We start from the raw sequence: 26,537 nt of genomic DNA, 5'->3' as shown, positions 1-26,537 counted from the left end.
AAGCCAATCGCGTATAGCGCAGAAAATAACTCAGCCATACACTTACATCTCAACTGTTCTATTTACAAACTATAAAAAGGGTCCTATGAAGGGGGGAAAAAAATCTGTATTCAATAGTTCCCGTGATTAATCCTACACGAGTATTTTGTAAGAAAAGCATTATCTTCTTCAATAGTTCTAAATGTTTCCGGCTATATAATGCTCCTCACAATTCACCTTTCACGTGGATTCTTCAGTGGATATTGATTTATCTGCAGGACTGGTGGCTCCATAAGTAGATTGTTTTTCATGAAGCAGGCCAGAGGAGATGAATATCTTATGCTGAGGATTGTCGCAGAGGTTGAGCTTCATTATGTGCTTCATTACTCTGTTGGTCCAGTGGCATGTACTGTGACATAATTGCCATGATCTCCGAGTCCATGTAAGACTGCAAAGAAATAAGTTAAAGAATATCGGCCAAAAAACACACATTAACCCCAATTTTTTTATACTAGGTACTGGTATATTTCTATTAAAAGCAATCTAGTTTGAGACAATATCGGCTACTAAATATGGATATCTCTCCTGATGAGATGATTAACTTCATTTTGTATATATAGATGTAAGAGTATATGTAAATGGGTGGCAACTTCAGTTATCATACCCGGAGCCTGTATTTGTAGAATACATAACCAGCCATGCCAGCGCCTAAAACAACCGCCAGAAGCATGAAGACAAGGAACCGTCCAAATCTTGATCCACTTCTTTCTGCATGAAAGCAAGCAAAAGGCAAGTCATGCATCTTGATCTGACTTATAAAGTTTACTCTCTCCATCAGATAATGGTTAATTGGAAATTAAAATTTTCCCTAATAAGTCTAAAGAAATTGCAATGGCAATGAAAATAAATATATGTTTAAAGTATATGCAAATTGATTTTAGTGTGCGTGGGGAAAGAAGACGATCATAAATGCGAAGTTAAATCGTAATTTAGTGCTCAAAACAATCTTTTCCTTCTACTACCTCCAGTCCCAAATATAAAAACTAGTTGAGAATTTGATTCGGTTCTAAATATAAGACCTCAATCCACTTTATCTTCCAAATTTACAATTTTTTTTCCCAAAATATCCTTATTGATTGTAAGGGGTTTCTACCAATGGATAATTCTAATATACATGATTAAATAGGGTAATTTAAGAAAGTTAACACACATTTATTATAAATAACCAACTTAATTAATTTCTTTAATCTCTCCAAATTAGTTATTTAGCTTTTAAATTAAGGACTAGAGGTAGTACTTCAGAATACAACAGTTAAGTATCTGTCAAAAAATCTACTCTTCTTATTTAAGAATTGCCAATTATCTCTTCAATAAATATTTGACAGAATTTATGGAGTTGACTATTGATTATCTAAAGCTTCTAAAACTTCTATTGATATAGATTTGACTATTGATTATTTCGTCATTTAATGGTATGCCATTCAACTATTATCTCAAACCAGAATTTATTGTTCTTCAGCATCTTACCAATACAAACATCTCGTTCTTTTATATACACAAGGTCACCCTTGCACTTGCAATCATAACCACCCCATGTGTTTTTGCAGCTGCAACCATCACATCGACATGCACTTCGTTCTTTGCATTCATCGATATCTGCATCAAAAATTACCGAACGCTAAAGTCAACTATATGTCGTATAAAGAAGACATGAGACTGTCTTGCTTTGCTACCATGGAATTCAAGATTACCTTCACATTTTCTACCATCACCATGAAAGCCCACCGGGCACTGACAACCTTCTATCTTGTATTCCTGCATATAGAAAGGGAATTCAGTAAGCCATCAGCCATTCCAAGGAGATGGGAAAATGAGAAATTCATAGGTATGCTCCCTTCCATCAGCCCTTCCAAGGAGACGGGAAAATGAGAAATTCATAGGTACGCTCCCTTCCAGTTAGATGGCGCAAGTTGTTAATAGAAATTTACCAAAAATGAATGTACAAATAAACCTATAATCTTCAATAGCCATTTCGTTGACTCGTTATATAGTCAGCTAGCGCATGATATATAATGTGCTATATGTACAGATACCCAAGAATTTCTCAAGAAAAAACAAAAAACTGAAGATTAAAATATGCAGTACTGAACTGAGCAAGCTGAATGAGTTATTCCCTTTCTAGTCTCTGACCAACAGCCTCCACTATTTATTGAACACCTTAAAGGACCATAAGCTGTCAATGAAAGCAAAACGCAACCATTTCAGCACCATCATGAGAAGAGAATAACACTTGAAGTATTAAGTATATAAATGTTCCACTTCATCCCACTGTGAAGTATGTGAATACATATTTGAATATTTTGTCTAGTCTTGCATCATCATACACAAAAAGATGACAGGCAAATTCATATTCTGAAGTTTTCTGAAAAATATAGATCCAATTGGTCATTCAAGAATGAGGATAAGGAGATGCTATATTGCTGTTGATTCACACTGAAATCTAAATTCATAGTAAACAGGCATTTGTAAATGAATTTATAGTAGAATAACTTTCTTAAAACATCCGCATGAAAAGTTGCACGGAGAACAAACTGCAAATCATAGAAGAAGCATGTTAAGGAAAATATTTTCAAACTTAGGAACAGTTAACTAGACAAGTGGTTAGATAATTCAAGGTATAGTACCTTTATTTATCTTATCTTTGAGCATTGTAAGTCACTATTGGAAATAAAATTACGTCACTTGGAAAATCGCATTTCTCATATGATAGAAGGCATACCTTCACAAGATGTATAACCATCACCTCTAAAATGAACACCTCTTACAATGGGGCACTCACAAACTCTTCCCCTGAAGGTATCCTAACAAAATTCAGGTTTCACTATCAGTTTGCAGCCAATTATAAGCAATCATTAAAGTATCATGATTTACATATATATATGTATATATAGAAAATCATGCTTAAATGATATAGATACAAATTAAGGAAGTTAAATGCGTGCTTGATAACATTTATCCATACCCTGCAAGCAGTGACATTTGCATATTTGTCCTCCCAACATCCTCCATTCCTTTCAAGACATTCATTAGTCTCAAGATCTGATAAATACCAAGGCAATATGAAAAAAATCAATACCATAGGGATATCAGATTGGGATCCTCTAAAATATTAGAGACATCAACATCATAAATTTTCAACAGGAAAACGCATTCAACCTGAAAAACCCATCACTTAATCAGTGGACAGACTTGTTGCTTCAATGTGGGTTACAAATCAAGTGTTTATCTCAAAAATTTATGGTGTAAATTTCCCTCTCAATGTTCAGATTAGCAGAACCCTCCATCTTTACAACTTAGAAAATATAACAGCAAGCATACGAAGTACGAACCTCCAGTTAAACAGACTGCAGGCTCAGTAGTCTCTTTAAATCCTGCACATATAGCCTTCAGCACTGCTACTCTCTCCAATTTTCCTTTAAACAAAACAAGCTGAAAACTTAAGAAATCTGATCTATGTAAAATTGCTCTGAAAAGGATAGTTTGAAGAAGCAAAAGAAAACTACATGGGAAAATGTTACAGATCAAATTCGACTAAGTGGCAGAAAAGGAAGATGGTTTTTACAAATGGAACATTCAAATTTAGGCAAACTACATTTCCCTACTAAGCTAAGGCTTAAATATACATGTGTGTGTGGATGTGAATTTTAAAACATAGCAAAAATGCAAAACACTTCCTAAACTAAAGAGCCGAGAAAATAGCAAAATTAAAGAGTAATAAGTTTAAACAGAGCACATCCAAGCACCTCAGCTTAATGTTAATTGATTAGGGTTAAAGCAACAAACCTCGATATTGGACATTGTTTATAACCAATGTTGGCAAGATGGTCACATCACCACGAGATCCTTTCCCAATCTGAACATCACAATAAAGCAAGAGATACAGAATTCTTTTACACTTTAGTTGGCAGTTCATAATGAATGGATTCAAACTGATATAAAAGTGAATAAGCAGTTGTGACCTGGAGTTGTTGCTCAATCTTTAGCACTTCATTATCCACATCAGCTTCAGGATCACCCATGCATTTTTGAATTTTCTCGATTGGTAGATCTGTGATAATAATATCATTAAACTTAGTAAAATAGAAAACAGGAAAATCTTGATCATGACAGTACAACAAAGTGTTAAGGCAGGGAAAATATCTACAGGGGGATTCTGAACCTAGAGCAATTTCATCATAAATAACAAAATCTAAAAGTGCTCAGGATAAAAAAACGTACGTGTGAGCACAAACCGAATTTAATTTGCCTACATTGATGAGCTAGGATGAGGAAATTCTACAAATGGGCACATAAATGGAGTGACTAAACTCAGATCCACACTCGCCACTGCACCTTTATCCTTGGAATTATTTCCTCGCAGAAAATGATATATAAATACTTACATAGAAATCCTAGTCTCAACTAAATATTAAGATAGCAAAGCCAAATCCAAATCCTATTTAGATGCGAGAATTATTTCCTCGCAGAAAATGATATATAAATACTTACATAGAAATCCTAGTCTCAACTAAATATTAAGATAGCAAAGCCAAATCCAAATCCTATTTAGATGCGAGTGAAATAACTATATTTCTATAATACTCCGATAATCATCTTGATATATCGTAAATCTAGAAAAATACAAGGAACAAAATGAACTAGGATTTTGTCAATCCATGCGTCTTTTTTCCGAGTGAAATCAATCCATGCGTCTTGATAGCTAATAAAATGTTTAAATTATTTTTTTGGTCTTTACAACGTTAATTAGTTTTTAAATTGATCCACATTTTAAAAGTTTGTTTTAAAAAACTACTCCTCGTTAAACCGCCATTAGTAGTTCATTTAATTTGATAGCATCGCCAGTTAGACGTCATCTTAACACTATAGATACACATGATTCAAGTCAATTTAATTTACCCCAAGCCACCCACACACTTGAATAGATATACTTCACTCCATCATCTACTTTTAGCCCTTTGGTTGGTATGTAGTAATGCATATTCACAGTCCTAAAACGATGCTACACCGACATTATTCAAGGACACATGATAGAATTTAATACAGAAAAATAAAATTGTAACACTGATAATGTTTGAAACTAACTGTGAGACTGACAGCATCTAGAATTCAAGACACATCCCAAAACAAAGTAGCGCTTACCTAATGATTTCATGACGTCCTCAGCACACTGTTTGCTGTATCTCTTCTCCTTCATAGAACATCTGATATGAAAATCTGTCACAAAATCCCACCAAACCCAGGACCGATTGCTCTCATTGGCAACCCTGTGAACACAGAGTTGCCTCAAATTCTCAAACACTACATCTTTCCCTTGATAACCCTCTCCAAAATCCTTTTCTGGATCTGGTGCACAATACCTCCCGTGGTTGATGCACTGCGACTTGCACTGACTGCTCTGAACAAAAGCAGAGGGGCAATACCAAGTTATATAGTGAGGAGTGAACAATGTGTAGCCCCCCCTCTCAAGAATCTGAGCGTGACCCTTGAAATTCTTGACGAAATCCATCTGTTCATCGCAGCGGGCCCACACTCGTCGTTGCTGTTAGTCCAGAATTCATACTCCACTCTGTTATCTGGGTGAGGCACTGATTCTCTCCAATCTAGCCTTATAAGAACGTCATCCTTGTTTTTTAGGGCTTCCTTCAAGGAATCGCCGAAGGATTTCTCGATAAGAGCCGAGGGAATGCTGATTTTCTCAATGTAGCCGTCGGCATCGGAGCTCTCCTCGGGGGAATCCATGGTGATCAGAGGCTCGTCGATGCTGTCTGCGACGAGAACTGCGGCAGCTCCGGCGAGTTGAGCGTGCCATACCTTCAATGTAAAATAACACTCTACAAATACAAATGATTGTGTGTTAGAATAATCAAGTTGTTCGTTGCGTCGAGATCATCAAGCTTCAAAGTTGGAAATTTGTATGAATTTGGATCATTTCCTGCACCATTCTCTTGTGCATCCATCATTCATTCGACAACTGAAAGAGATTTCGAAACGTAAAGAGATTGTATGTGTTTGCATGAAATACATGCCGTTCATATTTTTCATTTGTGTGGCTGTTTGGGATGGCCTAAAAAGTCCTTATAAATACTTTTCATATAAGTTCAGAAAAACTTTTTTTCATATTTCGTAAATTATTATTGAAAAACTATTTATAAACTACTTATAAACTGTTCCAAATGGACCCTCATATAAGCTATTTATAAGCTGTTCCAAACGGGCCTAATATTTCTTCAGTTCTAAATATAAAAGTTATTTTATAATATAATTTACATTATAAAATAGATTTTATATTTAGGACCAGATGAATAAAATTTCTTTGTTTTAATATAAAAAAATTATTTCAAAAACCATCTTATAATAATTATAAATTGCTCTACAAACTAGTATTATATTTAGATTTAAGTATTACATTTAGATTAGATTAGATTTACACTACAAACAATGTTTTATATTTAGAAATGAAGACAGTTTTTAAGAGTGGTGTGAGAAAATCCACTTCAGCAAGCTCCAATAAAAATTTAAAAAAATATTAACAAGTGTTACAATAATTTAGTAAATAAAAGGTTGATATTAAAAAAGTTAACCAAAATATATTTATAAAAAAATCTCACAAAAAAATGGAAATTACTCGATTCTATACTAGGATTGGTTCCTACATTTTAGTTTTCAATTATATTTGATAAATGACAACATATTTTTTAATAACTTCTGATCATTAGTTATCTATATGTTATTTATTTGAAGACCATTGTTCAGTTACTTCCAGCTTTATTGGCATTTTAAAGATATCCAAAAAAAAAAACTCATATGGTCATTAATATAGGACTTAATTATTGAGTTGATTTTGATCCTAAATATTACTTATTTCACATATTTATTAATTTTTTATAAATTACCTTTATAAATACTCCCTGAACTATAACCAAGTAGAAAAGGAAGGGAAGATATTAATAAAAATGATTATGGTGTTTTAGAAAAAACATATCACATTTTTTATAATTAACTAACTTATCTAACTTTCTTAATCTAATCAAATTAGTTAAATAAGTCTTATATAAGGACTAAAAGAGTATTATAAAATCTGCGAAAAGACAACACAGCAAAATAAACAAACAGAGAATTACAGGGCGACCTGTTTCACGTTTCAGTCAACAAAACAAGCAGTTGTTTTTTCAAAAACAAAAAAAGTTAGTTCAACTGTCGCCGGGCGGCAACAAAATAAACTAACGGATGTTCAATTTCGGCCCAACCAAGCAAAAAAAAAAAAAAAAAAAGCTTCCCGAATCCAAGTTTTGACTTTGTGCATCCAGCAAAAACCAAAACGAAGCTACGAAAAGCAGCCAGAGTCAGAGTCAGAGAGAACCAGATACACAACCACATTAGAACCAACTCTGTTTTCTCAAGCAGTATTGTTTACTCATGATGCCCTGCAATTGAAATTTCAGGGATCCTAGCTAACTCTAATTTAATTTTATCTGGTGCATTCGCGTGAAGAAGATGTTTCACATACAATCATATTGCAACAGAATCATTCATGTTACTCTCTCACACGCAGACTGCTACTTTGCAGCAGAAAGAACAGAGTTAAAAACAGAGCCTGGGAATGAGTAGAGTTAGATAGGTACCTCCACGATCAAGGAGGACAATAGTGGGGCGAAAGGACTGAGACTTGAAGGGCTTGTGACCAGGGAAGGGTTTGCAGCCAGAGGAGTATTGTTGATCTGGGTAAGTCACAGAGCCAATGATGAAACCTCCATAGTCAGGAATTCCGAAGTTTCCAATGGCTCCATCATGCTTGGACCTCAGTTTGTGAGGTGACACAACACTGATACTGTTCTTCTCCACCACAAAGCGAGCATCAACAACAACACAAGCCCATAACACAAATATTAACACAAAGATGATATTGTTATTGGGGTTTTGAAGAACAGCCATGTTTGATTTGCAGTAGAGTTTGGTTGTGTGATTATGAGTGGCGTGAGAGAATGAAAAATAAGGAGGAAAGGAAAGTTAAGGCATGAGAGATGTAGAGAGAGAGAGAGAGAGAGAGAGGGTTCGGTGGAATGTAGAAGTTGAGGAGGGTCGAGTTTCTTTATCAAGGCTGTGACGTAAAGGGATGATTAACAACATGGCAAGGCACGGCAAGGTGAAGGTGGTTCCTTTTCACTGCACAAGCTGACACTGCCTCCACCATTTTTTTTTTTTTAATTATGCTAGCTGTCCGCTGGTTAACATAATCTTAATAACTAATTTAAAAAAATTAAATAAATTAGTTAAATTAGTTATTTGTAATAAATGTATATATTAATTCCCGTAGACTATTTTCTTTAATCATATATACTGAAAGTATAACCTTGTGAAAATCTCTTATATTTGATAGGGATTTTTTTTTAAATGTGAAATAAAGTAGATTAAGACTTTATATTTATTAATAAATTTAATTCTCTAATTAGTTCCTATATTAAAAATAAGAGATAATTGTATTTTGTTACCATAGGAGTACAAGTTGAGCTAGGAAGATGAAAGCTACACTACTCAATGGACCGGTTGGGATAATGATTTCATTCTAATCGAAGTCAGACTGGTTCAATCCGTTCATTATAAAATAATATATAATCTAAAAAGAGAGTAACATTGAAATAAAAAGAAATTAACCCATAAATTGAATATTTATGTATAAACCATACATAATTCAATAAAGTAAAGTTGACCAGGCACAAATATGACATGAAAATGATGAAATTAGCATCCTCATCCAGTCTCCTTCGATTTTTTTTTGGGGGAGGGGGTGACTGCGCTGCAATTTTCTAAGTTATTTCATGTTTATAATTATATGTCATATCTTAATCTTAAATAATTAAGAAACTTTTAATATAAAAAAAAATCCTTGAATACCAAGTGTTGATGATGGTGTCAATACAAAATGGGAGGGTTGACGTTTGGATGAAGCCAGTCAATATTGGAAAAACTGGCACCTTGTAACATGCGCTTGACTCCTTCAACTTCAACCGAAAACCAACGTCCACCAGATATTAATGTGTCACCAATCCCCAGTTTGTTTCTTCGTTTCATTTCATTTTCATTATCTTCCATTCATCCCCCTCACATTTATATGGCTCAAATTACATCAACCATTTCCCATCTCTCCACCATTTGCCCACAATTAAAACTTGCACATATTTACATTATTATCCAAATTACATATATTTTATTTTAAAAATCAAATTTTTTTTTTTTGCTTTTAAAATTTACAAACATGTTCAATGTCTTAATGACAAGGCGGCTGATTGGCTCTTTCCTAAATCCAAGTTAGAGAACTTTCTTCCTCATGATATAAAATATCTCATTACTGGTTTTCACTTCAATATCTTTTTAAGCATCTCATATCAATGTGAGACTCAATATTTCATACCATGACGTTTCCATCGATTGGCAACTTGGAACGCTTCTAGCAGTGATTTGTGAAATTAAGGGAGTCAACAAAAAGGAATGGAATTGTGCTAGACCAAAGGTATGCCCATCGTGACACTCAAGCTATAACAATCACACCAAATTAAAATTTAGGTTAATATAATTTTTAATCCCTCGAGTTATCCTCATTTTAGTTTTGGTCCATCAAATTTCAAACTATAGATTTTGCTCCCCTAGGGACAAAATAGTCCAAATTTTTATTGGGTTATAGAAACTAATATTTTAAATAAAAAAAAACTTGAGGAACCAAAACCGATCATTTAAAATTTGAGAGACTAAAACCAAATTGAAAGTAAACTTGAGGAACCAAAGTTTATATTAACCCTTAAAATTTGAAAACCAGGTTTCAATTGAATTAACTATAAGAACTAGTTACACCGAATTAAAGTTTTAAGAATGGATTACAATCGACTCAAAATTATAAAGACAAAAATACTAATTTTCCAATAAATACAGGCTCCACAAATTCTGAAACAAGTCACGCTCGTCCCCGCTAAGAGTACTATTCCTTGTACCTCTTATATTTTAGATTAATCACATAAATGAATCTTACAAATAGGATTCCCCAAAGAAACATAAATAAAACAGCATTTATCTTCTATTCTCATTATTCTATTACCCGAAGGAAAGAAACATAAGCAGAGTTAACAGAAACCGAAACTTCAAACAAGGCAGGGGTAAAACTGTCTGAACCTCGCTGCCACATTGTTAATTAAAGGAAATTTGTCTCTAGCTTGAAGCAGTTTTCAGGCGTTTGTGCACAACAGAATTGTTCAGAATGATTCAATCATGAAGAACCAGCAGCTTCAGCAGACTTTTTCTCTCTTTGTCGCTCCCTCTTTTTCTTGTTTCGTAACGCGTTCTTGCTCATGTTGCTTGATCTGCATTAATCAACAATTAACATTTATTTAACAACACTAAACAAATCATAAGAACCAAAGAAGATGCATTAGAAAGGGAAATTTCGCTTACTCTGTGGGGTCCATTCCTAACAACTGCAAATGCAAATCATTTTGGACACCATTAGATACATTAAGTAAATCATCTTGAAACACATCATAACTAAACTTTCCTTCTGCATAAATTTTACGCACCTCTGCTTGAATAGCGGCTGCCTTCTTGGCATGTGGAGGGCAGTAAGCAGCTTTGGTTGTCGTTGGCCCTTGAGCTGAAATTAGTCCATACTCTCTCTATCAAGGGGCAAAAAAGATATAACCCAAAAGAGAACAAATTATTACAACAAAACACATCATAAACCTGGTCGTTTGCTATCTTCAATTTTCACTGTGCCCAGAGATTTGATTAATTCAGCAATGTCACCAAACTTATTTGGTGACTCTGGTTTCCAGTCAGCCTGCAAAGAATTTGCATACAATTCAATGATATTTCAAGATAGGTGATGACCCGGAAGGATCAAGGCATCACTGACCTGAAACAACTTGTCAAACTTCTTCTCGAAGTACAATGACCCATCATAATTGAAAACCTTGACCCTATAATGAGAGGGGGAAATGGATAAAATTAGGAGGGGAAGAAATAGAATGCTTGCTTGGTGAATGAGAGAGAACTAGTTAATCAAGTCATGACCACCAACAAACTAACATATTCCCCCAAAACATCATTCCAGTTTATCGGTTACCCCATAAATGTTGCTCAAGTTAAAACGCTAATTGTGATAGCATCAAAAGTACAATATAGAATCACTCCCAAAAAAAAAAAAAAAGTACAATATAGAAGTGGCCTGTCTGAGTGAACTAAGACCAACAAAAATTTAGTGACCATGGGTAGATAATTACTTATCTTCTAGCAAAGAGATAGAACAAGATTCCACTAATGGCCAAATATAACATACCCATTATCAACTTGAAGCCTTGGAGCTGTTGTGGCCGTCATGAAATAGCATCCATCAGGCGACCATTCACTAGTCACAGACCATTCAGCCTTTGTTTTTCGAATCTTTTTTAACTCTGCGTAATCCCAGAATTCCTAGAAAGTATGCATTAAACAAATATTAACTTCATAAAAGAAACACAAGTTTCAAGCTTGAGCATCTTTTTCTACGTCTTATGGAACTATAGCAGAGAGTCTTAGAAACACAAGTCTTTATCAAGACATGGCAACACGGCAGCTTCTAATCTATACAAGATCTCCAACGGCTACTCTCACCACCGGACCACCTAGCAACTTCAGAAACATGTTTCCAAACTACAGAATCTGTATTGACTTCCAAACTTGTAAAAATTTGTTCAAATAAAAACCATACTTGCATTCAGTTAAACAGAATTGTGTTGGAAAGAGATATCCAGTCAATAGTCAATACAAGAACTAAAAGGCAGCTAAAGGCCACACAGCCAAGGACCAAAGAATAATAGATTCAGCAACAAAATCAACATCTTTAATATTGAAAATAACAAATGTATGTTCTTTATTGTCCTCAAATGGAAGAAGTACCCCAAAGTAAAAATCACACAAAGAATACAATCATTTCTATTTGGGGGAAAATCATAAGGAAATATAAGAAAAATTAGCATGTAAAGAGAATAGAAGGCCAAAAATAGATCTCTCGGTTTCACTTGGTTAAAACGTGGAATAGTTCAACTAGTTGAACATTATTAACTGCATTTGTTTATGTCATTTATAATGACATCATTCAGACGAAAGACCAAAATATGTGATCCACATTTAATCATTGAGCAAGGAGGGTCCCTAGTCATCATAAGGCGTCAAATATCTGTAATGACAGGAAAAATCAAAACAAAGCATAATGGACTATGACAACATACCATATCACCAGGTAGGTTACCAAAGCCAGCCAAAACTAAGACTGAAAAACGAGATGTCAAGGCCACAAAGTTACAGATTAGCTTGCTTTTACCCAAATGTGGATATTTATTTTTTTAAAAAAAAATAATAGACATGAAAAAAGGCACTTCATCAGCCAAGGATACACTTGCCCTTCGGGTTCCATCGAATTGTATTGTAAGGACCACTGCCAAGCTCAAGTATGGGTCTGCCCTTCTTGTTAAATACAGTTGCAGAAGCAGGCATAACTAAAATAGGTCAAGGAAAAGAAAGAAATTCAAGGGATGTGTAAAAAATATTCAAAGCATGATACAGATCAAAATACAACTCTGAAAGAGAAGAAAATTCCTTAAAAAAATGCACCAATCCAATATGCATCCAAAACCATGTAGGAAATATCTACTCCACCATGGCCAGTATGGAAGGTCATATAGAATGCTTAGTTCATTTTAGGACGACTGGACAGAACTGAAAGGGGGGAAGGCTCTAGTCTCTTTTCACAGCATTTTCTTACATGATTCCAAAAGCATCATTAGGGACCAGTTTAACAAAAATCTGTCCATGACTTTGTTGAACCTGAGCCCAAATATACTTATATGAAAAGAAGGCCTAGGCCCAAGATGTGAGGGATGGGTTGCTAATGTAAACAGGGGTATTAAGGTAAATTGAGGTAGTGACGGTTAGTCCCTGGAGTTGTTTCCATCAGACTTCAACATAAGTACTGATTTAAAGTAAGTCAATCCCAGCCCTAGAATTTGAAGTTACGGGATCTTCCCACATAACATACTATGCGTCTTCAGACTGTATATACCACAGAGAAAAGGATACAACCATATAGAACACCGAATTCCAAGCCAGAACATGACCAATGGGCATCATGAACAGGTCCCTCTTTACCTGCCAATTTATATAAAATAATCATTTAGGTATTGACTATATAACCAAATAACCAAGTTCTTGTTTTACTAACAGCAAGAACATACGCAGAGCCACAACTGTTTCTTGAGTCCCATCAGTTGTCAGGTAGCATAACTTGGATTCTCCATAGTAACTCTGATTGGTTTTATCAACATCCGATTGCACCACCACTAGAAGTCCAGAAGATCCATGATTCCAATTAAACTGGACAGTTGAGCATCGAAAAAAATTTCGTCGGGCAATAGGTTGACTTTGAGAATCTTTGTCACAAGCAAATATCTGCACACTAGCAGGAACCCCCTACACAATAGAAAACTTCACATTATATGTATTGCAGATAAAAGCGTGGACAGTGTAATCTTTAATAACTTTCATTTCTAGGTGCTTGCCAGTCACCATACAGTCTGCAGTTAAAAAGCTTATCCTTAATCTTGACTCATAAGGGAGGCCAATAGGATTTTCCAACCACAGAAGATTGCAAATTCTAAACCTTCATACCAAATTTCCTATAATGTAATCTGCGTTCAAGAAACCTGGTTTCATATAATTAAGCCATCAGCTACAGGGGAGGCTATCGAAGTTTAACAGACCCAGACAACTCCATTTATAAAATAATTTGATTAGTAAAATTGTTTACCGTGTTTAACACAACATGATTTCTTAAATTTTGATTCACCTGTTAATAAATGATTTGAGCATGTCCAGCTAGTTCTAGTTACAATCCTTACAATAATTGGATGAAAGATTTATTAATAATACATAGTTTCCCGATCCAATTTATTCATACATTCACCATAGAATACAGAATGAATTTCAAAGATGGGTAACTTTCAATTTTTGAACATGAATGATTCATAGAACACCGTATGTAAGAAAGTACAAGTCTAACAGAATCGCAGGATGCAAACCTTGGACTCCGGAACTAATACAGCTACATGAGATCCAGGGGTCTTAGAAAGCTCAATTGCAGCAACTCCTGGAACTTTCAATCGATATATAATTCCTTTAGAGAAATCACCCGCGTCAAAAAATTGAACTTCATTGGTTGCCATCCGGCATGCAACAGCTTCATCAGAGCTAAACTGAATCGAGGGCCTGAAGTATAGCCAAGGTTATAATTACAGCACAAGCCGTTGTGAGAGTGTTATCGATGCATCAGGAAAGCATATGTACAAAGTGCAAGGCCATGACAGGTTCTCAAATCACTGTCCTTCAGAAAGGCAAAATGTCCTAAAATATATAACTTGAGCACAGGATGAAAGACAGACTTGTTAAGAAGGAAGTACATTTTTGTTGTAACAATTCATGATTACATACCATGTGGTTTTTGTCATGTTCTTTTGGGAGTGCTGATAAACAGAATTCCCAGTCTCAGTCTTCCGTAAAGTCACATTCTTGTCTTGGGGAGCCGAGGGTTTTTGAAAGGTCAGCAAATAAGTCCCACAAGGGGACAAGACGGCAGCAGCAACATTAGGTATCTCAAAGGATCTAATCTCTTGAAAGTTTGCGCAATCATATACCGTAATAACAGAGTTAGTCTTCATGACCATAAGTCTAGACCCATTATCACAGAATTTCGCATTCAAACAAGAGACTTTGTCAAGCTTGACACCAGGTTGAGCATTGGGAAAGGGAGGTCCACCCCAGATTGAGAAGCTATCGGGCGTCCGAACTGAGAAAAAATCGAAAGATAAGATAAAGAAAAATAACAATAGTGAAATCAGACGGCAGCAAGTTGATGGCAATACCTAGTATCTCCAAAGATGGTGGAGGATCTTTGGACGCCATTGTAAGTTGGATGGAATAAGTCTGTACGAGGAAGCTACCTATATGTAGTTATGGGTTGTGGCAAAACTGAATAACAACCCAAGTTAGTTGTGATCTGTGGTCTGAAAGCTACGAAAAGAAAAAGAGAAGAACGAGTACTTGTTTTTGCTAATTGGCTAAATTTCCACTTCGATTCCAGTCTTGCTGATAAACTCAATTACCAGAGGCCCAAGCTGCGGCAGCTTATTCTGCCTCTGATTCTCAATTTAGCAGCGGACACCCCAGTCGTTTCTCATTGTTACCCTCAGACCTCAGTCTCCCTCAATTAGCTGTATTCATAATTTTATTTTTATTTCAATATCCTTAAAACAGAAGGATGAATTTTCTTTCTTTAAATCTAAACAAGAAGTCCGTAATTCAACATATTTTTTCGAAGATAAAAAAAGCTGTCATAATACCCTCAAAAGTCAATAATAACACCATTTGTGGTCCTTCCAATTCGTCCCATTTTGATTTTAAACCCTCAAGTTTTAATCATAAGTTTTAATCTTTCAAATTTATTTTATTTAAAAATTAGTTCTTATAATTTAATAAAAACCTAAATCATTTAACCTTTTGAAGAATCAAAACTTATAATTTAAAATTTAAGGGACCCAAACTCAAATGAGAATAAATTTAGGGGATAAAGTTTGGTTGTTGAAGGAACCCCATATAAACGCATCCTTACAGTGCTGATATGTTAGCTAGCTTGACATCCATTTATGTGATGGTGAGAATTGAATCAAAAGAGACACTACAACAAAATGTGTTATTTACCTCCCTCATTTATGTCTATTTTAAAGAAAACAAACGTTAATTCACGTCTGTTTACATCAACTAGACGTGAAGTAACGTCTGTTGCTTCAAAACAGACATTAATTCACATCTGTTCACACGAAACAGACGTGAAGTGGCTTGATTTTAAAAAAAAATTTGCCCGCAGCTAGCATCAGCTTCATATCATCAGTACCGCAAACCTCCAGCCCCCAGCTATCTCGAGCGGCAACTCTGATTTTTCAGTCTCTCCCTCTCATTTTCGTCTTCTACCTGTAGCAGTCGTGAGCTACTTGAAGACTCTCCTTCTAGTTTCAGCTCTCTCAAGGCCGTAGCCCTCCCTCCATTGCCGTCGCGTGTTCTGCATCAGCTTGATTTTTTCGTGTTGCAATAGCTCGCCGTCGATTACCAAGGCTGAAGCCGTGAAGTTCATAGGCACAGCATCTCACCGTCCTCGTCCTCTCTCCAGGCCGTGATAGTCTTTGATTTGAAGGCACGCCAGAACAGTGAAGGTATGTTCATTTAACTGTTGCATTGTGGGTTTCGTATGTTGTATGTGGGTTTGAGTAGGTTGGGGAATTTTGAATTGGTTTCTGAGGTTGTTGTTTAAATTTTTATTGAAGAATTGTGTTTATATAGTTTTAAATTTGTATATATTGATCGGGTAGAAAATTTAAAGATTTCAAGCCTTGTTAATATTTGTTAGAAAAATAATGCATACAAGGTGTTTGTCACAATGCCTAAGAGGGATTGCATTTAGATAGTTTCCTATATGTATTGAATTTAGATTAAGGATTGGGTATACATTAAATTATTAATGAAAAAATTGCATTTAGATAGGTTAAAATTTGTTTACATTGATTGGGTAATGGATTTGAAGTTTGAAATCCTTATTAACTAAAACATAAAAAGTGTTTGTCAAAATGTCTAAAAGAAAATTTTCCTATATGTATTGAATTAGATGTTGATTACATTCAAGAGGAATCTTTAAAAATTGGATGTTTATTAATTGGATAATGGATTTGAAGATTAAAAAGATTGTTATGCATTAATTAGTTGTCAATGGAAAGCTTTGTTCTCATAATCTTTGGATTTTTGTTATGTAATATGTAAAATCTCCACTACTTGTAAAAGTAATTTTTGTCTTTTTAAATTTTAGGAATTGGCATGATGATATAGTTATTATGAGATGTTTTATGTTGTAATTGGAATGAATCAGATTCAATTGATATCATTAGTTTTGAATTTGGTTAATGTTTATTGGGACTGTGCTGAATGGAATTAAATTGTTTAAAATTCCTTAGGTAGTAACGGAATGGATCATAGTTGGATGAATGCTTTGAGAACAAGTGATGAATATGAGAATGGAGTATAACGATTTATTGAATTTGCTAAAAAGAATGCTCCTAGCAATAACGGAATGTATTTTTGCCCTTGTGTCAAGTGTTTAAGTGAGAGGTGACTAAGTGTTGATGATATTAGGGATCACCTGTTTTGTGATGGTATAAATCTTTGATATACAAGATGGATATGGCATGGTGAAGTAGGAACAAGTTCAATACTCGAAGAAGAGGAAGTTATGGATGATGTAAATGATATAATGAGCGATATGATTCGTGATGTAAGGATAGAGTTCTTTGTGCGATCACATGCAAATGATAACTTGAAGAGTGATGCAGAGATGCCTTTGTACCCTGGGTGTTCTAAGTATACACGATTGATAGCTGTATTGAAATTGTTCAGTTTAAAAGCAAATAATGGGTGGACTGACAAAAGTTTCACAGAGTTGCTTCAATTGATTAGTGATATGCTTCCAATTGATAACGTTCTTCCAAATCATGTGTATGAGGCAAAGAAAATCTTGTCTCAGATGGGTATGGGCTATGAAAAAGATACATGCTTGTCCTAATGACTGTGTATTATATAGAAAAGAGTATGCTAGTCTACGTGAGTGCCCAAAATGTAAAACTTCATGATATAAAGTGAAAAAGAACATGGACTGTGCTGGTAACTATGATAGTGATGAGACAAGTAAAGGGCAACCTTTGAAGGTGTTATGGTATCTTCTGATAATACCACGATCTAAGTGCTTATTTGCTAATGCAACAGAAACGAAGAAGTTAAGATGGCATTTTGATGAGAGAATATCATATGGAAGATATCTTCGGCACTCTGTTGATCTCCTCAATGGCAGAAAATAGATTAAATGTTTTCAGAATTTGATCTTGAACCAAGAAATCTTCACCTTGGGCTTTGTACAGATGGAATCAACCCTTACGGTACTCTTAATAGCACACATAGTGCATGGCCAGTACTGTTGGTGATTTACAGCCTACCTCCCTGGTTATGTATAAAGCGCAAGTACATGATGCTTTCTATGATGATTTCAGGACCGAAACAACCAGGAAACAATATCGATATCTACTTGGCACCTTTAATTGAAGATTTGAAGATGTTGTGGGAAGAAGGCATGGATGTGTTTGATGCATAGAAGTAGGAGTCCTTTAAGTTGCGTGCCATGATCTTTACAACGATAAATGACTTTCCCGTATATGGAAATCTATCAGGATACAGTGTGAAGGGGCATAAAGCATGTCCTATATGTGAAGCAAACACATACTTCCACCAACTTAAGCACAGAAGGAAGACAATTTACCTCGGTCACAGGAGGTTTCTTGATCGGTTCCACCCATATCGGAGATTGAAAAAGGTTTTTAATGGCTTACCAGAGCATGACATGGCTCCGAAGGCATTAACTGGAGAGGAAGTTTACCAGTGAGTAGAAAGAATCAATGTCATCTTCGGTAAGACTCAAAAAGTTGCAAGTGAGAAAACATATGGAAGAAGAAGTCTATTTTCTTTGATCTTCCATATTGGCTCAGTCTTGATGTAAGACATAGTATTGATGTGATGCATGTGGAAAAAAATGTGTGTGATAGTCTTATCGGTACTCTTTTGCACATACCTGGAAAAACTAAAGGCAGAATTAACACAAGACCTGATCTGGCTGAAATGGGAATACGAGAGTGCTTACATCCACAATTGAAAGAGGGTGGTAAGCGGGCTTATATGGAACCTGCGACCCACACATTGTCTAAAGTCGAAAAGACAAGCTTGTGTTGGTGTTTGCATGACATCAAGGTGCCCCAGGGGTATTCTTCTAATGTGAAAAGGCTTGTCTCAATGCATGATTTGAAGTTAGTGGGAATAAAGTCTCATGATTATCATGTACTGATACAACAATTATTACCAGTGGCTATTCCAGGCACAATGAGAGATGATTTGAGGAGCACTATAACTAGATTATGTATCTTCTTCAATGCTATTTGTAGCAAAGTCATTGACATAGAGAAATTGGATGAATTGGAAAATGAGGGTTATGTTATTTTGTCTCAACTAGAAATGCACTTTCCTCCAGCATTTTTTGATATCATGGTGCATTTGATCATTCATTTAGTGAGGGAGATAAAGCTTTGCGGCCTTGTTTTTCTAAGATGGATGTATCCATTTGAGAGATACATGAAAGTCTTAAAAGATTATTCCAAGAATCCTTATCGACCTGAAGCATCAATTGTTGAAAGGTATGTAGCGGAAGAGGCTATGGAATTTTGCAAAACATATCTATCTATAGCTAAAACACCATCTCAGCATGAAAATGGTACAAGTAAAGGAATAAGAGGGCTGAAGGTAAAGAGTATGGGTCGTGAAGAAGTGTTACAAGCGCACTTATACATATTGAATAATATGGAAGAAGTGCAGTCGTATTTAGATGATCACAAAAAAAGTTTAAAAGAAAAATATCCAAAGAAAAGTGATATGCAGATAGCTAATGAGCATAACAAAACATTTATAACATGGTTCAATGAAAAAGTTTTGAGAGAGGCCAATGTGTCTAATATAATAAAATGGTTAGCTTGGGGTCCTTGTTTTGAAGTTATTACTTGGAGTGGATACGACATAAATGGATATTCCTTCTACACAAAAGCTCAAGATGACAAAAGTACTGTGCAGAATAGTGGGGTAATAGTGGTTGCTGAAGCGATGCATTTTTCGAGTTCGAAAGATAAAAACCCCAAATTGGCATCTATGGCTTATTATGGAGTTATTGAAGAGATATGGGAGGTAAACTACACCAATTTCAAGATTCCTGTCTTCAAATGTAAATGGGTCAACAACAATGGTATTGAAATATATCAACAATTTGAATTTACATTAGTTGATCTTGGCAGGGTTGGTTATACAGATGAGCCCTTCATTTTAGCAAGCCAGGCAAAACAAGTATTTTATGTTACTAATCCAGCGAATAAAAAATTGTCTATTGTCCTTCAAAGTAAAAGGCAGAAGGACAGTGATCCAACCATGAATCTTGAGGAGAGACACCACCTTTTGCTTCAAATCCGCCTAGACCAAGTGAAGTTGAATTGGTAGATAATGATGCATATGCTGCAAGAGATGATCATTGTGAACGGATATGGGACAATGCATAACGTCATATTAAGTAATGTAATTTTGCAATGTACCTTGTGTTATTTTCTTTCATTTATTTCATTACAATGTACTTAATATTATTTATGTTAATGCATTTCATTATAATTTACTTATTTATCTAATTTTGGTTTTTCAACAGGCACATGGAGGACGATTCTAATAGAAATATGGAGGAGGATTGTGATAGAGATATGGAGGAGGATTGTGGCAGCGATGATGTCAATGAGCTGGAAGGAAGGAAGGGTAGAGGTAGTACAAGGCTACCGAAGTTAGCAGTACGTCATGGTCGTATTCAGAAGAGGCATGTGGATTTTGATGTCAATATGAATCCAATTGGTGAAGAGAAGGACAGATTCATTAGCTATATAGGCTCTGTAGCCCGAAGCAAAGTTAACATTTTATGGCCTAATTGGAAGTCGATTTCTAAGGAAACGAAGGATATGATTTGGGAATATATTTTGGTCTGTCACTTTCTAATTTTATTTGATTTATTTTTTTGTAAATATAGTTATAACTGAGATCTTTAACTCAAACATTTTTTTTTTACAACAAACATATGACATCCCTCGTACTGAGCAAATGAAAAAGCATTTGTTGCAGCAAGTTCGTCAGCGCTGGAAAGATTTCAAGCACACACTCATGAGCCACTATGTGCGAGGGCCTAAGAAAGATGATGATCCGTGCCAAAAATACTCCTTCCTTGATCCAGATGATTGGAGGAGGTTTGTGGCATCACAGCATGATCCTACATTTCAGGTACGTTGCCTTATAAAACATTTAATTTTGATTTAATTTACTTCACTTACTCAATTTACTTTGTTTTCTTTTCTACAGGAATTAAGTGTGATGAATAAAGAAAGGCAAGTTAAAAATTTATATCCACACTATTTATCTCGTGGAGGTTACAAGATGCTCGAGGAGAGGATCATGCAGAATGACTTGAAGGCGATGCAGGAAGCTGCAAAATCTGATCCTAGCATCGTTGTTTAGACCCCACCTCCTCCTCCACGTCATAGAAAATGGAAGGAAGCAAGGATGAAGAAGGGTCAGTATATTAATCCAGCAGTTGCTGTGATTGCTAAAAAAAATTATAAGTTCTATAATTCAAATAACTTTAACTTATGGTAATAGTCCTTATACTTTGTCATTAATTTTTTATCATATTTAAAATGTTATAGGAGATACTTGAAGAGCAAAGTAGTGAAGGTTCATTTAGTTCGAGTGGAAGGATGGACATTTTAGCGACGGTGATTGGGAAGCCTGATCACCCCGGATGTGTTAGAGGAGAAGGGAGGACAATTGGTCTTGCCCAATATTTTGGACAAACTTCACGAGCTTGCCTACGAAGTCAACCCACTGATGAGATGATAGCTAAACTTCAAGACCAAGTTCGTGATGAGCTCCAATCTGAGCTAGAGGTCAAGATTGAGGCCCAGTTACGCCAGTCACTTCGACAAGAGCTTATGGCTGAGCTTCGTGATGAGATGAAATCTATGGTCTCTAGCATGCAACTTGGGATAGTTCAACAACAATGCACATCTCAGGTTTGTAATCAATTTCACTTAAATTGATATTGAGTTTTACCAACGTTTTTCTTATTTAATTTAATACTTGCATTTCTCTCATTTAGGATTCCCTCGTCTTTCCTAGCACTAGAGATAGTTGTAATCCACCGGGGGCATTGGGAGAGCATGATCCTAGTAGTCCCATGCCGAACTTTGGACAACCTTGTTGTCTTCGTTTAGAGGTCCCAAGGATGCATGTTGTTGCTGACACTCTCCTCTACAATCACGGGAGCACCATCCATCACCAACAAATTCCAGAGGACCAAGTGAGGGTTACAGTTACGACTGTTCGAGAGGGAGAGACAGGAGCAGATGTGCCATTCCTGACTACTGAAGTTGTGAAGTTAGGTCAGGCAATTGGAACTTTCATTCTTTGGCCTAGACACCTTGTCGATGAGGAGATAATACCTTTGATGGTACGAAAATGTCATGCTATATTGTGTGAATTTTTTTTAACATAATACTTATAATACTTATTATGTTTATTTGATGTTTCATTAAGACCAGAAAGATGTTGATAGATATCCCTGCTTGGCACAATTATATGAGGAATATAAAACAATTAACAAGGTCAACATAAAGATGCCTGTAGGGATTGTGGTGAAGAAAAATCATATTTCTTTGGACTTGACAACAACGATATCAGGGAATTCTTATCTTTGAAGAAGTTGGACATTGCATGGCTTCAATTAGCAATCATGTAAGTTTTTTTTTTCATTTCTAACTTAAACTTCTAATTTCTTACTTTGCACATGCTAATAATTACCTTATTTCAATTCAATTATAGCTTTTTCCATAACAAATGCATGTCATCAATGGAGAAGAGAAATTTGTATGGATATTTATGCCTTGCAAGTGTCCAAAAGAAGCACAACCCACTAGATAGGAGAATCAGATATATGGGCAATACGATTGGAGACACTAAATTACCTTGTTATTTGGCACCAATTATTGAAGGGCAAGTAGCTTAATTATATTTTTTTAGACATACTTAAATTGCTAAAAATTATTGTGATATCCAATAATATATGTCTTATTCTATGATGCAGTTATCATTGGAGTTTGTGTGTTTCTTATCCTATCGACAATGTCATCTACTGGTTTGATCCCTTGGGTCATCGTCCAAGCACTGAGATGAGGGGCGTTTTCAACACGTAAGTACCTTAATGTAGATCAATAATTTTGTTTTTACTATAAATTATTTAACTTGTGTTTTCATTTGCTTATAGGGCTTTAAAGACTTATTATACAACTGGTATGAAGCATTTTGGCAAAAATGGCCCAACAACTTGGGTCTATCCCAACGTGAGTACTTTGAATTGAAGTTCTTTCATTGATGAGTTATTTTATATATGAATTTAGATTATCATTTCCTTGTGATTTGCAGTATGCTGAGCAACGAGGGTCAACAGAGTGCGGATATTACATTATCCGTTATATGTTTGAAATTATTGAGAGTAGATGTACTACAAAATTTGATGAGGAAAGTAAATATAATTTTAGTTTTGTAATAGTTGTTGAATTTTTAAATTGAATTGTTATTTATTTTATTTTCTTCATATGTTTAAATTTGTTCATTTGTCAATTTACATATTTTTGATAATGACTGCTCATATACTGTTGATGATATTGACTTCATCCGAGACCTTTTGGCACAGCAACTGCTTCAAGAATGGTGGTCTAGGGATTGATCAAGTTTATGTTTATAGAGATAATAGGTTATAAATTTTGACTTTTGCAATTTGTTCTTCTTTTTTGACTAGTTAGTTAATGTGTCAATATATTGATGAAGTTGTGATGTTGATATGTCTTGGCTGAAAATATTGACTGGTTCATTCTATTTCAACATGCTGGAAAGTGGCTATTATGGCTATTGTGGCTGTAGGGGAAGTGGTACATACGAAGTGAATTTTTTTTAAAAAAAGAGCACATTCATGTCTGTTTTAGGAAACAGAAGTAAAAAATCATACTTTTAATCTCTGTTTTACACCAAAACAGACGTCAATTTACCTCTATTCTAACAAAACAGAGGTAAATTCACGTCTGTTTCTCCAAAACCATACGTGAATTTACGTCTGTTTTAATGTCACAGACGTAAATTCACGTCTGTTTTGTTAAACCAGATGTGAATTCACATCTGGTCTTTTTAAACCAAACGTGAATTTACGTCTGTTTTTGTAGAAACAGACGTAAATAATACCATTATTCGCTTCTGTTCAAAACAGAAGTAAAAAGGGGGTACATTTTATGTCCCTTCTTTTCATGTTCCCCGCAAAACAGAAGTAAAAAGTCATGCAAAACAGAAGTAAAAAGTCTTTATTGTAGTAGTGAGATTTGAGAAGAAGAGGCAGAGAAGAAAGATAAGTGAAGAAACATTTAAGGTGTGTTTGGCCTAATAAAAAAGATAAAAAGGCAAGATTTTAATGGAGGAAAAAGAGATAAAAGGAAGAAGAGAAATTTTAATATTACCTTGTTTAGATTAATACAAAAGGAGGGGAGGGAAGGAATTTTAATGTTACCTTATTTGGTATAAGAAGAGAGGGGAGGCAAAATATTGTTGTGTGGACAACTTTGCCCTTATATTATTTAAGTTGATTTTTATAAACTTTATAGAGTGATTAATAAAATGTAGTTATAAATAACATTTAATGTATAAGATCAACTTTTTATAATTAGCAAAATTAAATAAATATAATGATAATACATAATTAATAGCTATTATATATCCAATAACTATAATTTATTTATATCCAAAATCCGATCTAATGAAGTAAGAATGTTTAATTTGAGTATGTTTTTCTAGCTTTCATTTTTTTTTCTGTGTTATTAGTACAAGTAGCCAAATAACTTTTTTAAAGACAACATAAAAAGAACTTATTTGTATGTTGTTGTTTTGTGTGCTTGATTTGTCTTTGGAAATTAAACTTTATTTGATAGCAACCTTTTTTTTTTTAATATTTGATAGCACATAAATGAGGGGAGGCATTGTTAAATCCAAAAGTATACCAAATCACATACAATTCAGGGCCGAAGGGTAACATGAGATTATTAGAAAATAATATACACATATTAGCCAATACAAGCGAAAATATTATCCTTTCTTTTCAAACTCTCTCAATTTTGGAGGGAAGGCTTATGAGGGGAGAGGAGGGAAAATGTTAAAAAAAATTTCCTCCCCTTCTAAAATTTTTATCTTGCCAAATAAGAAAAACGATCAAAACCCCACCCCACCCAAAAAAAAATCCTTCGTATCAATGATAAAACGCACTATTAACAAATTCAAATACCGTTTCATGGCTTGCGAGTGGGTTCTTTTCTCTCTCTTAGTTTTCATGCCTAGCTAATCTCTGCTCATGGAAGATCTCAGTCACCGAAAAATTCCACCTGATCGTCCATCGGACACCCTAATTTATAGAAGCAACAAGAAGAAAAAGAATGTTGGAACTGATTCGAATGGAAGCGATGAAAATATGGTTGATCTGATACTCAACGAAGAGGAAGTGGAAACTTTGAATGCTATGGAACAAGACAGCGACGGTAAGGGTGAACAGAGGAAAACAGAGGTCAAACAGCCATCATATCGAGATTCTCTCATCAGATTTAATAGGGTTGCAAATAGTGGCTATAGAATAGAGGAAGATGAGCTTCTTTCTGATGTACTTAACAGAGAGTGGGAACTATCGGAACCTTCAACGGAAATCCAGGCGCTCATGGAGAAATGTCCTGTGGTTCTAATCACTCCCGAAGAGTATAGTGAATAGTGCAAGCCCTGGAATGTTGCTCTTGTCCTCACGATGCTGGATAAGAGATATAGTGTTTATAATCTGAAAAACAACCTTGTGAGGATTTGGGAATACCAGATTTTGAACTTATCGACATTCCTAATAACTGCTTCATAGTTCGCTTCCCACAGAAGGAGGGGTGGATAAAGAGATACAAACGTGTTTTATATGAAGGACCATGGGTGGTGCAAAAACACCATGTCTTGATTCAGCAGTGGATGCCGCACTTTGATCCTTTCAACAACCCGTTGACGAGGATTGCCACTTGGGTCTGTGTTTTGAATATCCCAATGCATTGTTACAACAAGGACTTTATCTCCAGGATTGGGGATCATCTAGGAAGGACCTTAAAAGTGGATTTGAATACTTTGACAGATTTTACAAGAGGGCCTTCTAAGGTAGAAAGGGGATGATATGCCCGTATATGCGTGGAACTCGATTTGCAGAAAAAACTGGTTTCAAGGGTGATAGCAACTAATGTAGTATACTTAGTAGAATATGAAGGGCTCAAGCTTATATGCTTTAGTTGCGGTAGATATGGCCATCGAAGGGAAAACTACCTTGAGTGTATGCCAATACCCAAAATAATGATGAAGACTCAATGGGTAAACAGGAACCTCTTAAAAGATTCAACTCGCCGAAGAAGAAAGGTGTGAACACTGAGAAGGAATTGGGATAATGGATGATTGTAGGAAAAAACAACAAAGCTTAAGTCCCAAGGAAAGATTTGAAAAGAGAGATGAAGGAGAAGACAGGGAAAGGACTGAAACTTATCAAGGGTCAAAAAATTGGAAGTGTCTAGTGAGATTTGGGGCACTGGCAGAATTGGTAGAAGAGGAAGAGACGGTGTCAGAGGATAGGATAGCCAATGTGGAAGCAGACCTAGCCTGCGTGG

General features: G+C 35.3%; 2 protein-coding genes and 1 long non-coding RNA gene across 3 annotated transcripts; 1 reads left to right on the top strand and 2 right to left on the bottom strand.

Annotated features, from left to right (window-relative positions):
* LOC114717586 (vacuolar-sorting receptor 7-like) lies at positions 1–8,077 on the bottom strand. Its single transcript, XM_028902799.1, is given in 13 exon segments — positions 1–427; positions 644–747; positions 1,507–1,635; positions 1,731–1,794; positions 2,130–2,212; positions 2,759–2,840; positions 3,002–3,078; positions 3,369–3,452; positions 3,823–3,892; positions 3,999–4,087; positions 5,179–5,562; positions 5,565–5,870; positions 7,662–8,077. Coding segments are annotated over 13 exon segments (1,893 nt in total). The 5' UTR covers positions 7,972–8,077; the 3' UTR covers positions 1–316.
* Positions 5,316–24,849, top strand: LOC114717588 (uncharacterized). Its single transcript, XR_003737727.1, has 3 exons — positions 5,316–5,385; positions 18,389–18,401; positions 24,838–24,849. It is a non-coding gene; the product is annotated as an uncharacterized LOC114717588 (long non-coding RNA).
* Positions 9,929–15,309, bottom strand: LOC114717587 (eukaryotic translation initiation factor 2A-like). The gene is made up of 14 exons (XM_028902800.1): positions 15,154–15,309; positions 14,976–15,081; positions 14,545–14,899; positions 14,136–14,322; positions 13,293–13,527; positions 13,138–13,206; positions 12,456–12,557; positions 12,291–12,331; positions 11,360–11,493; positions 10,937–11,000; positions 10,765–10,861; positions 10,602–10,675; positions 10,480–10,502; positions 9,929–10,388 (listed from the first exon to the last, which is right to left on the bottom strand). Exons 2-14 carry the CDS (start codon positions 15,013–15,015, stop codon positions 10,295–10,297), a joined length of 1,515 nt encoding a protein of 504 aa, XP_028758633.1. The 5' UTR covers positions 15,016–15,081; positions 15,154–15,309; the 3' UTR covers positions 9,929–10,294.
* Positions 24,850–26,537: the final 1,688 nt, after the last annotated feature.

The sequence above is a fragment of the Neltuma alba genome, unplaced genomic scaffold, assembly GCF_004799145.2.
Source record: "Neltuma alba isolate B1F8T4 unplaced genomic scaffold, ASM479914v2 tig00011756_pilon, whole genome shotgun sequence".
NCBI lineage: Eukaryota > Viridiplantae > Streptophyta > Magnoliopsida > Fabales > Fabaceae > Neltuma > Neltuma alba.
The sequence above is the reverse complement of the archived record's forward strand: the minus strand, read 5'-3'. Positions and strand labels throughout refer to the sequence as shown.

Coding starts and splice junctions, on each gene's coding strand:
- LOC114717587 (XM_028902800.1), bottom strand. CDS start 15,015: ATGGCGTCCAAAGATCCTCCACCATCTTTGGAGATACTAG. Junction 12,558..13,137: donor ATTCGGTGTTCTATATGGTT/GTATCCTTTTCT, acceptor GACCTATTTTAG/TTATGCCTGCTTCTGCAACT. Junction 10,676..10,764: donor TGAAGATAGCAAACGACCAG/GTTTATGATGTG, acceptor GACTAATTTCAG/CTCAAGGGCCAACGACAACC.